This window comes from Anoplopoma fimbria, chromosome 5 (assembly GCF_027596085.1).
Source record: "Anoplopoma fimbria isolate UVic2021 breed Golden Eagle Sablefish chromosome 5, Afim_UVic_2022, whole genome shotgun sequence".
NCBI classification, from domain to species: domain Eukaryota; kingdom Metazoa; phylum Chordata; class Actinopteri; order Perciformes; family Anoplopomatidae; genus Anoplopoma; species Anoplopoma fimbria.
Window position 1 is genome coordinate 5,992,637 of NC_072453.1, and position 15,114 is coordinate 6,007,750.

The window sequence follows — 15,114 nt, forward strand, 5'->3', positions numbered from 1 at the left end:
CTCAGCCTTCTGGCACCTGATGCATGCAGATCCACTTCACTCACAGCAATCAACAGATGGATATGTATAAATGCAATCAGTCCCTCCATACATTTGAAATTAATGCATTTTCCACCGCTCAGGTCCTCCCAGCAGTGACCAAACCTATTTTAAACTTTACATCACTGCTTCTTTATTCTGTATTGTGACATCCAGGATCAGAGTCAGTGTGGTGTTACCACCGTCACTTACACGCTTCGTCCTCGTCCTGCTGCTGCTGCTGCTGCTGATACTATTTATTATTATTTTTTTGGTTGCGTGGAAACTAAAGGCTGCACCTGAGCCCTGAGCTGGAGGAGCAGTGGCGCGTCGAGCACAAGTTTAACGAGCTGCGAAAAGGACCCGATGGAAGAGAACCAGAACACTGACCGATCCGCCTCTCGGAGAGCGCGCTGACCAGCCGGGACACATCTCACTGTCGGGCTGAGATACACACCATGAAGAGGAGAGGGAAAGCGGCAAAGACGTGAGTGTGCACTTATTGTGTTTTTTTCTTTCTTTTCTTCCCTTTGTGATAATCTGTTGATACACTGTCTTGATCCATACAACAAACAAGCTGTTGTTGAGTTTTAATGCGGGTTTCTAAATGGGATTGGCTGGAAACAGGCACTGTGTGGTGCTGACTGAAACAGGATGAGAGACAAACTTAACGAGGGGTATCAGTTCCCACGAGGCATCGCCTTTATCTCCCGTCCTTTCAGTTCATTTTCCACGAGATGCTTGTTGCTTAGAATTTGAATTTGAGCAGGAACTGTTACTTAATCCACTGTTGCGCTTTAATTTTGCATCTTAAATGTCCTCAGCTTGTGTTGTGATTATTATAACGTAAAGTAATTACATCATGAGTGTTTTTTTGTTGAGGATGTGTATTATTGAAGAGATGTAAACTGATTACAATGACTATGAACTTAAACTCTTATTAATCTCTTATAGTGAACAATCCACAGTATACATTAAATGCCATTATACTATATAAGAGCAGACTATCCCCCTGTAACAGTGTTCTTATTGATAACAGCAAGAATTAACTGTGGGGGGAGATGGGGTCTTCTGGTAAACAGTGCAATAAGGAATATAAAGAGCATATCTAGTAATCGAGACTGGCATTGAGCGAGGGGTTGGGAGTTGATAAAGCTAAAAGCATTGAAATATGATTACAGTTACATTAAAGCCTACGTTTCATTTTAGATATGTCAAGGATGCTTTATGTTCCTGTGTCCCTCTCAGTCATCCCTCCCATTCATTACTTGAACCCAGTTTATTTGCAATTCATGCGATGCTCATAGCTGAGTTGTGATGCAACAAAGAGGTCAGATTCATACATGAAAACCACATCGCAAAATATTTTAACATAACACATTTGTTTTGCATTTTATTGCTTCTAATATTTAAAGCAATAACTGCTCCTCAAACAATTGGTGCAAGAGACTTGTCCGTGCTGCAAGGACAGAAGGGAATTTATGAAGTGAGAGACAGACCTTTGGCTTCAAGAGCGCTCTATTTATTGTTTAAATTAAAAGCTGGAGGTTTATTTATCACAGAAGTAATGACTTTAGGAACACTGATTGAGACTTAACCAGCTTTATAGGCCAACTGATTGGTAGTGCTTTCTGTATATGACTGTAAGATGGATTATATTTGTTCTAATGGTATAATAAAGTGAGACATATTTGTCCTTGAGAAGCATATTTTGGATGGAAAAAATATTTTTAAACTGTCTCCCTACCCTTAACACCTTCTCTTTTCTGTTTATCTCATATCTCCACTTCATCAGCTCTCCCTGTTACTGACAAACATGTGCCCCTTTCCTTGATATCTCATTAGTGTCACGCACTGTTCTCTGTCTTGTTATCGTAATGTTACCCCCTCTCTTCAAATCCTCTGGAACTCATTGTTTCTCTCACAACCCTATGCTGGTGTGCCCATTTTCCCTCGGTGCCCACATGCTTTCTCTTCCTCCTCCGTCATCAGCTCCCCCATTATCTCTCAGCAAAATACCAGGCAGGCATACTGTGTGACGGGAAAAGTACAGCCTTTGCCGGAGCACAACATTTCCCATTTAGTTTAGGCAAGACCTTTATTTCCTTGGGTGATAAACTGCATTTGTCATGCTATTTCACATTCTCATGCACCCTGCTGACATGAACTGCAGAGGGACATCCTCTGGAGGTTGCTTTGCCTAAATGATGACATATGGATATAGCATCTCATCCAGTCAGAGCTTCTTAATAGCAGAGGATTCATCTGCCCTTTGCTCTCCTTACTACTCCCCCCTCATTATTGGGATTGTCTGGTAGGCATCTCTAGAAACCGGTGTAACACAATGAGTGTTATTAGCTGTGTTTCGTAGACAAGACATCTGTCTCCTTAACACACACATACACACTACCATCGCCACTACACTCTGTCCTCCACCCCCCAACGCCATGTGATACTTTGAGGTACTTAGAGATCGATTTCATTTTTTAATCCTGGTAAGTGGATCTTGCCCAGTCTCCAGCCATTTTGAAGAAATCAAGAAGTCTGGTTGAACCCTGTGGTTCCTTTTTTTTTGTCTAAAAGAGGACAGACCATCACATTGTCTGTTTTGCTGTCCTTGGTGCTGTTTATAGCATTAGCATTTACCCCGACAAAAGGATTGGACGGCCAACACTGGTGCTACACTGACTTAAGGAGTTTTTCCTTAAGAGGATTAGTAACAGGATAGGAGGTAGCTCTGTTCAGCTATTAATGAAGTGTGTTAGGGTGGGTAGACCTGCTATTTTCAAAGGCTTACATACGAAATATAAAGTGTAATTTACAGGACACACAGACAAGCTTTTACTGTGTTACTTGCACTTATATTACCTTATGTACTAGTGACTGCATCGCTTGACATACTCCAAGCTAGAGACATTTTTGATGGTCACTTTTAATAAAATTGTTGCATCAGAATGGCAGCTATAGTTTTGGAAATAACTAGAAAACATGATAGATAGAATTTTATGAAAAATATTGTTGGTTTTATGTTTTGTTTGGAACATTTTGTTCACTTGGTGTCACATCGCTATGTTAATGCCAGTCTCTGTGTACTGAAATAGCCCTGCATAGCAGAGATGTCAATTATAAAGGAGGCACAGTGACACCAAAGGATTTTCGTAGCATGTTTATTTACTTGGTATGAAGGCAATGTTTGATCCTTAGACTTTCCTGGAAATACAACAGAAGTTCAGTCGTTTCTGGCCAACATCATGCTGAAATGCAGCATTCCCGCTGCCTGCTCGCTGCAATTAGACAAGCTACTGTAGACTACCCCCTGATTTCTGCATTAGATAACACGATGGGCTCTGAGGAACATTGTTAATCACCCATGTTGGGCTTGAGGAAACTATTTCATAGTACAGTCTGTACTCTTTTTTTCTTCTAATGTGACTTTCTGTTGTTTTCATGTCATAGACTCAAAAGCTACTGGGGAGGTTGATGTGGACTTCGCCTCCTGTGCCCAGGTGGTCCTTCCTGGAGCATGCCCGTATCTCACAATGCCCCTACTTGCAGACTGGTTAATGCGCCACTCAGTGGTCATGTGTTTGCTGCTGCACAGCCTGGTGCTAATGACCTTTTGCTTCCACCATGCTGCTACCAGTTGCTCCAAGAGCTGCTATTGTTCTGAGAGCGAGAGTGGCGGTAAGACAGTGCGATGCAGCAATCTGCAGCTCACGGAGATCCCCCAGGATATCCCCAATGACACACAACGCGTCTACCTGGACTTCAACCTCTTTACTACAGTCCCAACGAATGCTTTTGCAGGTTTGCCCTACCTGGTCGAACTGGATCTATCGCACAATGAATTAAGCCAGTTAGAGCCAGGGGCGTTCAGAGGCCTGGGCTCCTCACTACAGTTCCTGGACATTTCTTCTAACAAGTTAGTTAACTTTAACCCTGAGGCCTTCGAGGGCCTGCGGTCTCGCGCCAACCTCACAAATAATCCATGGCATTGTGACTGCAACTTGCAGTTGGCAATGCCCCGCGTGGACCTGGAGCCTGCGTCGCTGACGGGCATCGTGTGCCAGACTTCAGATCCAGAGGAAATAGGAGTTCAAGGACTTGCCTTCCTGTTGGCACCAGACATAGATCTATGTGTGGTGATGAAGAGGACTACAGATGTGGCCATGCTGGTCGTCATGTTCGGCTGGTTCACCATGGTCATCTCCTACCTGGTCTACTATGTCAGGGCTAATCAGGAGGATGCCCGCAGACACTTGGAGTATCTCAAGTCATTGCCCGGCATACAGGGCAAGTCGGAGGAGTCTTCCACCATTAGTACTGTGGTATAGGGCTGACAGAGCTACACGTGGGACCTGAAGGGGTAACCCGCGCCAAACAGGATGGAGCTACAACCTACGACTACGGTCATCATCAGTCTCAGATGGTTTTGCTCAGTTGTTGTCACAGAGCCAAGGTGGACAAAAAGACATGTGTACATCTGGACAAGAAAACCAGGCCGATGCAACCTATGAATAATTCATCTTTCAGCGACCCATTAAGAGGTTTTGTTGGCTCAGATGATGGTCTAGTCTGTGCGCTAAGGGAGTAAAAGCAGCAGCATGTTTTTGGATACAAATGGGATTTATCCAGTGGTGCATGCACCTACAGGAGATGCACCTCGCTCGCTAACGGACAATAACAGAGACAATGTCAAACAGCGATATGAACGATAGCAGCAAGCAACACAAGAATGAAGATATCCATGTATAACTGTTTCCATTAAAACCCTTATGGTATTCACCAGTAAATTCAAAGTAAAAATATGTTTTCCAATTAAATTGTTGTTCTTGGGGTTTCTATTCCTGAAAACTGTGTCAGTAACTGTGCAGTTATTAGAATCTGAATCACTCTTTAGCAAATGCATATTCAGCTCACTCAGGTTATGAATCAGATCGCTGTGTGATGAGGGATTCATCAGTTGTTACTCTGATGTTTTGATAGTAGCTACTTTACCAGAGCTCCATACTGATGGGAACCGCAGATCTCCAAGCTTCCTCTGTATGTATTTGAAGGGAAACCCCTGCTAGCTCACTCCCATAACTAGTGGGATGCCTACATTATCTATACAGCACAACAGTACTCTACAGTGCACATAAAGAGTACGTGTCAGCCCCATGCAAGTTTAAGTCTATTTTTTCAAATGCATGGACGTAGGATGTTGTTGGTTTGTGAGGAGGGAACAAATATAAACCCATCACTCGTTAACCAGGAGTGATGAAAGATTTGAGTCCTTTTAGCTGATAACAGAACCAAACTGCAACTCCGGAATTACTCCCCAGCCCAATATGATTTTTTTTTGTCACAAGCCAAGAGCCCTGTAAATATCATGTAATTGTCAGAAAAGGTTGTTATGAAAAGGAGAGAATTAGAAGTTACTGCAGTTCAGCTGTCATAAAGTACAAAGAGATGAGACTTATAATAGAAACAGGGACAGGTTTTTTTTAATATTCTGGTTGGAAAAGCCCTTCAGCAAACAATCTCCCCCTTGCACCCAAAGTAATTAAGGGAACACAGAGGAATCCTTCATGATCATACCTGGTTATACAGACAGAGCCTCTGCCTCTGTGCTGTTTTTCATTATCTGTCATGCCTTTAATAAGCACCCAGGGTGCCTTTGGGAGCCATATTGTCTGATGCGGTCACTCCCATGGGTTTTCCAAATAACATTTATGGGGCCATGACCTGCTTGTCCATTTAAAAGAGCTGCCAGGGATGTGAATTTCCTATTTCACCAGACTGTGGCAATGAGGTAGGTGCATTTGTGTCTCTTCTGAAGAAATCGTCAATGCAAAACCAGGGAAATGCAGTTCCCAGTGCAGTGTTGAATAATGAAATCTGATGTTTGAGATGTGGGAAATGGTTTGTCAACAAGGATTTCCCTGTGTCAGACACACGCAGGCCTCTAGAGCACAGCAGGACCAATACATGATTTATGATGGCCATGAAAACACTAGAGCAGAAATACTGGGAATGCACCCATCATCTTGTGTGGCCCCGTTCTTGAGGAGAAATGAAGGGAGAATGCCACAGGGGATCAGCTGCCCTCCTCTCTGCTGCCTGGTCTACCCTTGCTTTGGTAAAGCACTTTCCAAATGCCCTTGGGCGGCTCTGTGAGGGTCAAAAGTGCGCACAGTGGCAGTTCTACCTCATCCTCAAATTATCCTCTGTCCCAAAGGCAGTTCTTACTATTTAAAGGAATAGTTGACATGTTTGAAAAATAAGCTTAGCTTTTTGGCAGAGTTAGATGAAACGATCAATACCACTCTGGGGTATGTATGGTTAATATGTAGCTACAGCCTGCAGAAATTTATAAAAAATGATTTTGTGGGGAAAAACAGTGGCCAACTGCGTGAATAGTTTATATGTTTGACCTATGAAATCTTTTGCTCCAAGTGATGCCACCCCTCCAGGTAAAGCTCCAGGCAGCACGCTTCCAAAATGGGGGAAATTCTTATCAATTTGGTTTTTCAACACCCAAATTGTAGGAGAGACACAGCGACAACCAAATAATGGATAAGAAATGGCTTGAGATCACCCAGCAGCTGGGATATGATGAAGATGTAGCTAATATGATATATTAGAAAATTCCCCAAATGTCAAACTAAGATAAAGGAACTGTTTATCTTTCAGTAAACTACATATGCATTAGTTTTCTCTGTTTTACTTTTAGTAAAAGTAAAAATTCAGAAGTGGTTGTTTGTGCTAGATATTGTTCTTTTTGTGTTACTTTTTTTTGTCATCCCTACATGCTTAACAGGGTCCATGGTCCATAGATTTCTATTAACACGCTGAGTTTGTTTTACAGAAAACAAAGATATTGATCTTGACAGAGTTAATCTTAAGGAAGCCCGGGTACAGCCTCCCATGACGAGCAGGAGGTTCAACAGTACTGAAAAATAGATGGTAAGCCTCTCTCTCTGACATTTCCTGCCACACACAGACACAGCTCCCTTCCTTCGCTCTTTCCTCTGATAACAGACTCTCACGGTGGCTTTGCAACCAGCCACTGTTAAGAGAGGCTCCCCACAACATGAGATAAGCAGAAAACTAGTCACAGATGTGTGTGACTCTGTATTCCGTCCATCTAATGTACGCGAGTGTGCACATTCTTTTGTTCACCTGTATGTACGACAGGTGTGTGTGCATGGCGGGAGTGAGGGGACCGGTAATGTAACACCCCTGTTCCCCAGCACACATAAATGTCACTGAGGTTAATTTAAATTTCAGGCCAGCTCAGCTTGCCCCGCCTGCTACCTTAGACACGTTACACTGGTGTGAGCATTACAACTGCTGGGTAATGGGACACAAAGTGGGGGATAAGGTGACGCATCCAATCCCACAGAGCGCAGCCTTGTTTGGGGTTGGGTTGCAGGTAAAACTGTTTCCAGAGCTCCAAGATCACATGGGGTCTTTCGGTGAGGGCGTGTATGGGCACCCTGATTCTTTCAGCCAAAAAAAGGTAAGTGACACCTAAGATGATGGATATAAGGACGATATAAGACAAAGACATCCAGGTCAATATTCTGCGATGTTGTCAACGATTAGAGTCATCTAAGGAGAAAACACTGTTTCAAGGTCCTAACTTCATTTTGTGCAACATAGCTCCCCCTGTTGCGGAAGATGTGCACGTGTGAGGAAAATAAATGTTTTTATCTTGGTTTTCACATTATGATTGAAAATGTGCAAGGTGATAGACTTGTGATATAAAACCAAAACCACACTGTCGCACTTATCATGGTGCTTTATGTCTGTTCACGGCAGGATGGATGAAGCCCCTAGTGGACCCCAGGGACTAAATGAGCTGTGGTCCCCTATCAATTGCCTCAATGCATTTTGCCTGGAGTTCCAGAAACCAACTGGAATACTACCATCCCCATCTTTTTTGTAATTCAGTTTGTGAAACTAAAAACTGTCAAAGAATATGTACCATGTAAGCACACCAAGTGAAATATTAAAGGTATTAAAACTATAATTGACATAGGGCCCGTCTATAAGACAGCCTTGGTTGAGCATGCTAATCCACATTTTCAATGAGGGTAAAGAATGAGCAAGAGGTTAGGATCTCATTATAAAGCCCCATATATGGGTAATACAGTGCTAATCATAATACAATATGTCAAAACAATATATATTACAATATTACAATTGCACTATAGCCATATTAATGAGTGATTACTGTTATACTATGCATAGTTAAAGCACAGGAGTTGGAATGGCTGAAATATGAGTATGACAGGTTTAATAAACAAGATGGCATGTGTATGTGTGTCACTATTGCACAGTACTTGGCAATGTATGCTCAAGATTGCCCTGTGGACACATCTAAATCTAGATTCAGAAATGTGACGTACTAATTCGTATGACATAAATGTATTGTAGGTTAGGATTCTCGGTCTGAATACACCCTCAGGGATTGATCAGCTCCTTTCAAAAATGTAAAAACAAACATGGAACGTAAAGAAAAATCGCCATAGTAAGATTACAGACAAACCAAGAGACAAATCCAGCTGATGAATGTGTCTTGTATCCAAGTTAGAATTCTGATGGACTAACTAGTCATTTCGTTGTTATTTTTTATTGTGAAATAATTTCCTGTCCAAACCTCCTTCTTCTGAGGAAGAGTTCTCACATACTTGGTAATTCGCCTGATTTGCGCATTTTGCAATTCCTTTCTTCAATCATTTTTCCGAGAGCCAGCAGTTCAGCTTTACTTTCTCTTCATGTGAAATCACATGACACAAACAAAAAGAGTTCTAACCTGGACGTCCTAGTGGATCATGAGAATCACACTTACCATGTAAACAAGCTGTCCTTGGGTGTAACAAGCCGTTTCTAATATACCCTTGAGTGGAAAAAAGTAGCATTCAGTGTTTGTGGAGTGGGACTAAATAGGGTATTTCATCACGAGAGGGCAAATGTTTCTGCTCACAGAATTGATTTTCTGTATAAACACAACTATTGTTAAAAGGAGATAACGCCAGTTTCTTTGCACCAAAGGGTTTTAGTACTTAAATGTTAGAGGGCATGCAAATATACAAATATTTATCCTTAAGAAAGCAGAAGATATATCAAATCTTAAACTTTTGTGAAAATTAGGAGTGGTCAATAGACTCAGGATTAACTTAAAACCTCTTATTATATACAAAGTACTTTTACAGCCATCTTTGGGCTCTCTAAACTCATATCCTTTAATGGTTCCCTGGATAATACTACATGAAAAAAAATTATCAAAATGCCACAAAAGATAGAGATGTCAGAGGAGAGGATGTTTTCATGTGGATAATCTCTTTACCTGCCATTTAACAACACCTCTTATCCTCTTCAATCCCTTCAGATTGACTTTATGGGTCCATCTTCTAAATGCCTGCTGAAGAGCATTGTTCATCCCTACACAACCTTTATTTAAATTCATATTGATACCAAAAGGCTTCCATGATTAACAAAGGCAACATATGAAATCCACTTGTTGTAATTGTTACGTTGAAACAAGCAGATACAGAGGGGACACAACCTTATGGATGAAATGAAGCATCGAATTGCATGAGTGAAAGGGTTAAAAAGCCAGGACATGATTGTGCAGCGTTTCTCTGCCCAGCCAGTGGCGAACTAGCACATTGTCCGACCTCTACAACCAAATAGTGTTTCCAACTGGGTCATTGACGGGGCCATAGAGAGAGGCCTCTGCAGTGAATAATGCCCTCCTTTCATGTGCAGGATTGATTGGAGATCTGAACAGTGTGGATTTCAGGGATCAGATATGATGGCTTCACTTCACAGCCTATCAAGCATGGATAGATGTTACATGGCTACACTGACTGATCAATGGGCCTCGTGTCAGAGCATGAAGCAAACCGATCGGTTACAACAGAGGCACAGCATTGACCTATTGGATGATTACATAACTCTCCCTACAATGGCATATGTCTGGATTTTTACAATTTTGAAATGAGGATTTAATGGATAACTTGAGGTGGTAAAATAATAGATGGTTTGACAATTTGGGGAATGCCCTTATTATCTTTCATGCTGAGAGTTAGATGAGAGGATCAATATCACCAGCATGCCTGTGTGAAAAACCTTAGCTGGAGCCAGGAGCCATTTAGCTTAGCTTAGGTTAGCATAAAGACTGTAAACAGGGGAAATAGCTAGCCTGGCTCCATCTAAATGTAGAAGAAGCCAACCATAACCTCCAGCTCACCTGTTAACAGGTCATAAGTGGTTTGTTTAATCCATACAAAAACCGAAGTGTGAAAATGGCACGTTGCAGGCCTGTGGAGGTCATGTACGGATTTATCTCTTGGACGTTGTCAGCGAGTCTCCCTTGTTTGCCTAGAAACCTCACACCTTACCGGCCTTTTTACAGATTAAACAAACATACATAACATACTAATTAGTGAGCATTAGAGGGTGACCTTTTGACCTTTGGAAAGAGCCGAAGGTCTAGCTGTTCCCCCCCTCCTTACTGTCTTTATGCTAAACTAATCCTCTCCTGGCTGTAGCTTCCTATTTAGCGTACATATACATGAGATTTGGTATGGACTTTCTTATCTAACTCTTGGTAAAAAAGCTAATAACGGTCCTTCCCATCCTTTTAAGTAACGATCAACTCAAAGCACATCTGTATCAAGTATCAAATATTTTACAGTTACAAAGCCATTTTAAATTGTCACTGCAATTTATGCTCAGCTTAGTTTTCCACTGCACTTTGACCATTGAGAGATTTGTGAATGAAATGCTGGCAAAACACTTTTTGCAGAGTGTAACCACACAGCTGAGGGAAAACACATTATTCCACCAGGTGGCACTCTTGTATCTGTGAAGCCTTGTTGTTTTATTCTTTTCACTGCCCAATGTACTGCATCTGTACATAAAGATGACCGCATTTTCCTTGAACCAGTGGGCAACTGTGTCAATCAAGGACACTTTTAGTTAGGACAAAATAAATATTCCAAACTATCAAAAGCAAGGCAGAAGTCACAAGTCATTTACCAAAGAAGAATCACAATCACTCAGAAACACGCAAGATGACCACAGACATAATAAGGAAAGAAAAGCTTCCTCCCGAAAAACCTAGATTTCAGTAACATTTAGATTTTACACTTTCAATTTTCATTTCCTTATAACTGCTGTCAGAGGAAATGCCTGTTTCCTGTAGATCCCTTAATGTATGACTTTGAAATGGTTTTGTGTAACTGGCATGGACTCATACATAAAACTTTACAATCTGTGTTACATCAATGTAAAAATCAGTAATGATGGAGTTCCAGTTCTTAAAATGAAAGTCTTGAATTGTGTTACTTTGGAGGCTTACATTAAAATGTAATTGCTCAATAGATATAGAGTCATCTATAACTACTTTATTTACCTTTTATTTTCAAATGTATATTATTTCATCCTTCTGGTTGATCTCTTTTTAAAACTTCGTTAACATTTTTTTTCTGTTAATCTTAATAGTTCATTATTGTTTTGGAGTTTTCTTTTTTTATGTTATGACAAGTCATTTGTGGTGGATTTTGTTTGAATAATGTTAGAAAAAAGACAAGTTTACTGTCCTTTTAGACTAAAATTGTTAAATTAATTAAACAGAAAATCCAATATTGTGCTTAAGTTAAATATATCATTATTATCAATAACCACAATTTGGATCCAATTAAATAGGGCTTCCAAAACAACTACAAGGCTTTGAATTTAAATGAGAAATTAATGGAAATCTGCTGACAGTCAAAAGGAGACGTCTTCAGATTAACAAATAATGGGAAATCCCTCTACATGGGCCTGCTATATATAAGACTATACGTGTACTATAAATCATTGATAGTGTTCACTTCAGGTCAATACTTAAAGACATTCCTCAACACAGGCCATGAACATCCTGATTGGTGAGTAGTGGTGAGGTAATGCTTGCTGCTTTCGCTTCCTCTGCTGATTCCTCTCCAGACACAGCAGAGACTCTGGAGGAAGTATTGGACTAGTATTTGCTGGATTAATTTTTTCACTGGTAGTATTTCAAAGCATCTGGAGTAAATCTGATCTTTATTTTGAGTTCACCTCTGCTCAAAACTGTCTTAACAGCTATGTTTAAACTGCTGTAGTCACTTTTGGGCTCAGGTTTCACATTGCAGTGACTATTCTCAACTCATGCTGCTATTTAGCCTGAGGGGAGACATGCCCAGTGCTGCAGCACAGAGGAGCTGCTGAGGAGAGACAGCCAGGCTTTGTTCCGCCTGTTGTCCTCCTTCTGCCACACACACACACACACACACACACACACACACACACACACACACACACACTCTCTCTCTCTCTCTCTCTCTCTCTCTCACACAAAAACACACGCTCACACACTTTGTGCTGGGTGTATACAGGCGATTGATTCCACGGTGACGTTTTGATTTTTTCCTCCACCTGCAGTTTTCGTCATTCCCTGCTACATGGCCACCGTCGCCCGCAGCGCACCTCTGCCGGAGAGGAGCGCACTTGTTGAGGGTCAGTTTCAGGATATCGTGCAGAGGAGCCGCAGCCTGATCCAAAAGATCCTGCTCTCCATTCCTGACACGCACAAATCCTGCATTCACATAGAGGTAAGATACGGTAGATATAATACATCATTTCGGTTTGATTTAATATGCTTGCCTGCTGTGATGAATCAGTGCAGGTCCTCTGTGAGCCTTAAAGGCCCTTTATGAGGTTGAGCTAGTTGCTAGTCTGACTGAACTGTTCAAAAGTTCATTTCTGTGCTTTACGTATTTGAGAAGTTCTCAATAGAATAAATAGGTGATAATATGTGATGAATTATTATTAGTAGTTAGTAGATGTACTGCTGCTAAAAGGGAGCAGTACATCGATCTCTAAATACAGGATCTATTTCCTGCAGGAAGCTTTGCCAAACTTTTGCCTACATTTACTCATTTTTGCACTCATCTTTCTACTTTAAATGTTTATGGTACTTGTTTTTAGTGTTCCCATTAACATGTAATACATTCATTTAACAATTATAGTTACTAGTATACAACTATACGGGTCAGACAGTACATACAAAAGCTATAATGATCTTATAAAATATGAGGCATCATCCAGATTAAACTACCCAAAAGTAAATAAAATAGTAAAAATGTGTTCAACCTGAAGAGCTACATCTTTTTCAATAAATATTACATGACACTGACAGGAGCCTTGCTACATACGGAGTACTTTGAATTCTCATATAGTGGATTTTTAATGCATGACCTTCTCTTGTAATGTAGTATTTTTTGTGATATTATTACTTTTACTTAAATAAAGGATCAGAGTACTTCTGCCACCACTGTTCTTTTCTATGAAGTAAATTAGGCACAAGAACGCATATCAATGTAAAGTGTGCCTCCTGTTGCATTCCAAGCTGCAATTTAACCGTAACATCATTACGCATTGTCTCTCCACCTTAGACGCTACAACTCAACTCCTCAGAAAATGCCAAGCTTGTGTTCATGGCATCCAACATTGGCATCCCCTCTGCTCCTGCACTCAGAGTTGTGTCAGAAAACTTCACTTTGGTAAGCATCTAGCGGGGATATCATTCTGTGTAATCAAATGATGGTTAAATAACAGATAACATTAACAGTTTTCTGTTATTCTTTTCTATTAGGAGACCAGTTTGAGGCACATGTCTGATGGTCTTCAGCTGCATCGGGCCTTGCTGAGCACTGTATCTCTTCGGCTGGAGAACAAAGACAAAGTGATGGGGCTAATGGCTGACATCAAAGACCTTGTCATTCAGATCAATAAGGTAGAATATTACTTCTAAATCACTGTCATTCTTGGCAAACAATCTTTACTTTTAGGCACTTTCATGATGTGGTTTTGTGTGCTATGCAGATGCTGAAACTGGTCCAAGCAGGGGTTGTGGTGCAGCCCTCACCAACGCCCATGGCCTTGCATCTACCAGGGGAATATGAGGTTCAGGTGGCAGCACACCTGACTCTGGTGCAGCTCCAGTCGTTTGGGCAGGACACAGTCCGCTGCCTCAGGAGTCTGGACCGCAGCAATGAGGAGGAGACAGAGAGCTGACAAACAGCTCCGTACTGTGACTTATTTTGGTTCATATGCAGAACAAACCTTATTTTTTTTACCATGGTATTTATTTATTTATCTGTTAAATGATATTTGTTATTTTAAAGATCTATTTATATATTTATTTATGGAATATTTATTTGGGGAATTTATTTATGATAACTAAACTCCGTTTCCCTCTTTTTTTTGTTCCTTTATTTATCAAATAGCAATAACTGAAAATAAAATCATCATCCTACAGTCTGACAAAAGTATACCATTTTAATAATTCAAAAGCTTTACTTACAATTCCATCCATATCTTGAGTAATAATGTTTAGCAAAACCGATCTTTTAGCAACAGCTTAATATTTATGAAATTGATCAACTTTATTATTAACTCATTTTAGTGGATTGGGTGCACATTTAAGATTATTTATACATTCTGTAAACTTTAAAAAAAACAACTAAATATTTTTGTATGAATCTTTCTCTTCCTGTACCGTTTGTTTATATATTCTGATACTTTAATAAAATATGAATTTTCTGGAAAACAGGAAGTGTTCCTTTGTGTATGACAATGCATTATGACACATCAAGCACCGGCAGTGGGTCACGCTGACACATGCTCAAGAAAATTACATATAAAATTCCAGTGGGGGTAATACTGTAAAAGAGAAGTGTAACTAAAAGTGAAATAATGGCCTTCGTGTCATTATTACTGACACTCTGCCAGACAGATTTCCTTGAGGAAGTGTCGCAAGTGGTGTATGACTGCCTGATGAGCACAAGTGTTGTCACTGCTGAGGTTGGAACAAACACCCTCGTACGTAGTGTCACATGTGTTAGCCTCACTAGCATGTGATCATCATCACAGCGGTTAAACCTCATGTTGTCACTCCCAAAGGTGACATAACCATAATATGTTCTTAAATAGACATAAAGAAACCTCACTTTGTGTAAGTAAATACTGGCAAGCAGAAACAGAGGATCTTCAATATGTTTTTTTTTTTTTCAAACTTAT

The 15,114-nt window shown here is 40.6% G+C and overlaps 2 protein-coding genes across 2 annotated transcripts; both read left to right on the forward strand.

Annotated features, from left to right (window-relative positions):
• The first annotated feature begins 359 nt into the window (after positions 1–359).
• lrrc3ca (leucine rich repeat containing 3Ca) lies at positions 360–4,828 on the forward strand. The gene is made up of 2 exons (XM_054599332.1): positions 360–505; positions 3,475–4,828. Exon 2 carries the CDS (start codon positions 3,558–3,560, stop codon positions 4,350–4,352), a length of 795 nt encoding a protein of 264 aa, XP_054455307.1. The 5' UTR covers positions 360–505; positions 3,475–3,557; the 3' UTR covers positions 4,353–4,828.
• Positions 4,829–11,909: 7,081 nt separating this feature from the next.
• csf3a (colony stimulating factor 3 (granulocyte) a) lies at positions 11,910–15,026 on the forward strand. Its single transcript, XM_054599089.1, has 5 exons — positions 11,910–11,942; positions 12,475–12,644; positions 13,488–13,595; positions 13,688–13,828; positions 13,918–15,026. Exons 1-5 carry the CDS (start codon positions 11,927–11,929, stop codon positions 14,107–14,109), a joined length of 627 nt encoding a protein of 208 aa, XP_054455064.1. The 5' UTR covers positions 11,910–11,926; the 3' UTR covers positions 14,110–15,026.
• The last annotated feature ends 88 nt before the right edge of the window (positions 15,027–15,114 follow it).

Bases quoted from the DNA above. Each gene is read 5' to 3' on its own strand.
- lrrc3ca (XM_054599332.1), top strand. From the start codon at position 3,558: ATGCCCCTACTTGCAGACTGGTTAATGCGCCACTCAGTGGTCATGTGT.
- csf3a (XM_054599089.1), top strand. The intron at 13,596-13,687 runs GTAAGCATCTAG...CTTTTCTATTAG, and splicing joins TGTCAGAAAACTTCACTTTG to GAGACCAGTTTGAGGCACAT. The intron at 13,829-13,917 runs GTAGAATATTAC...TGTGCTATGCAG, and splicing joins TTGTCATTCAGATCAATAAG to ATGCTGAAACTGGTCCAAGC.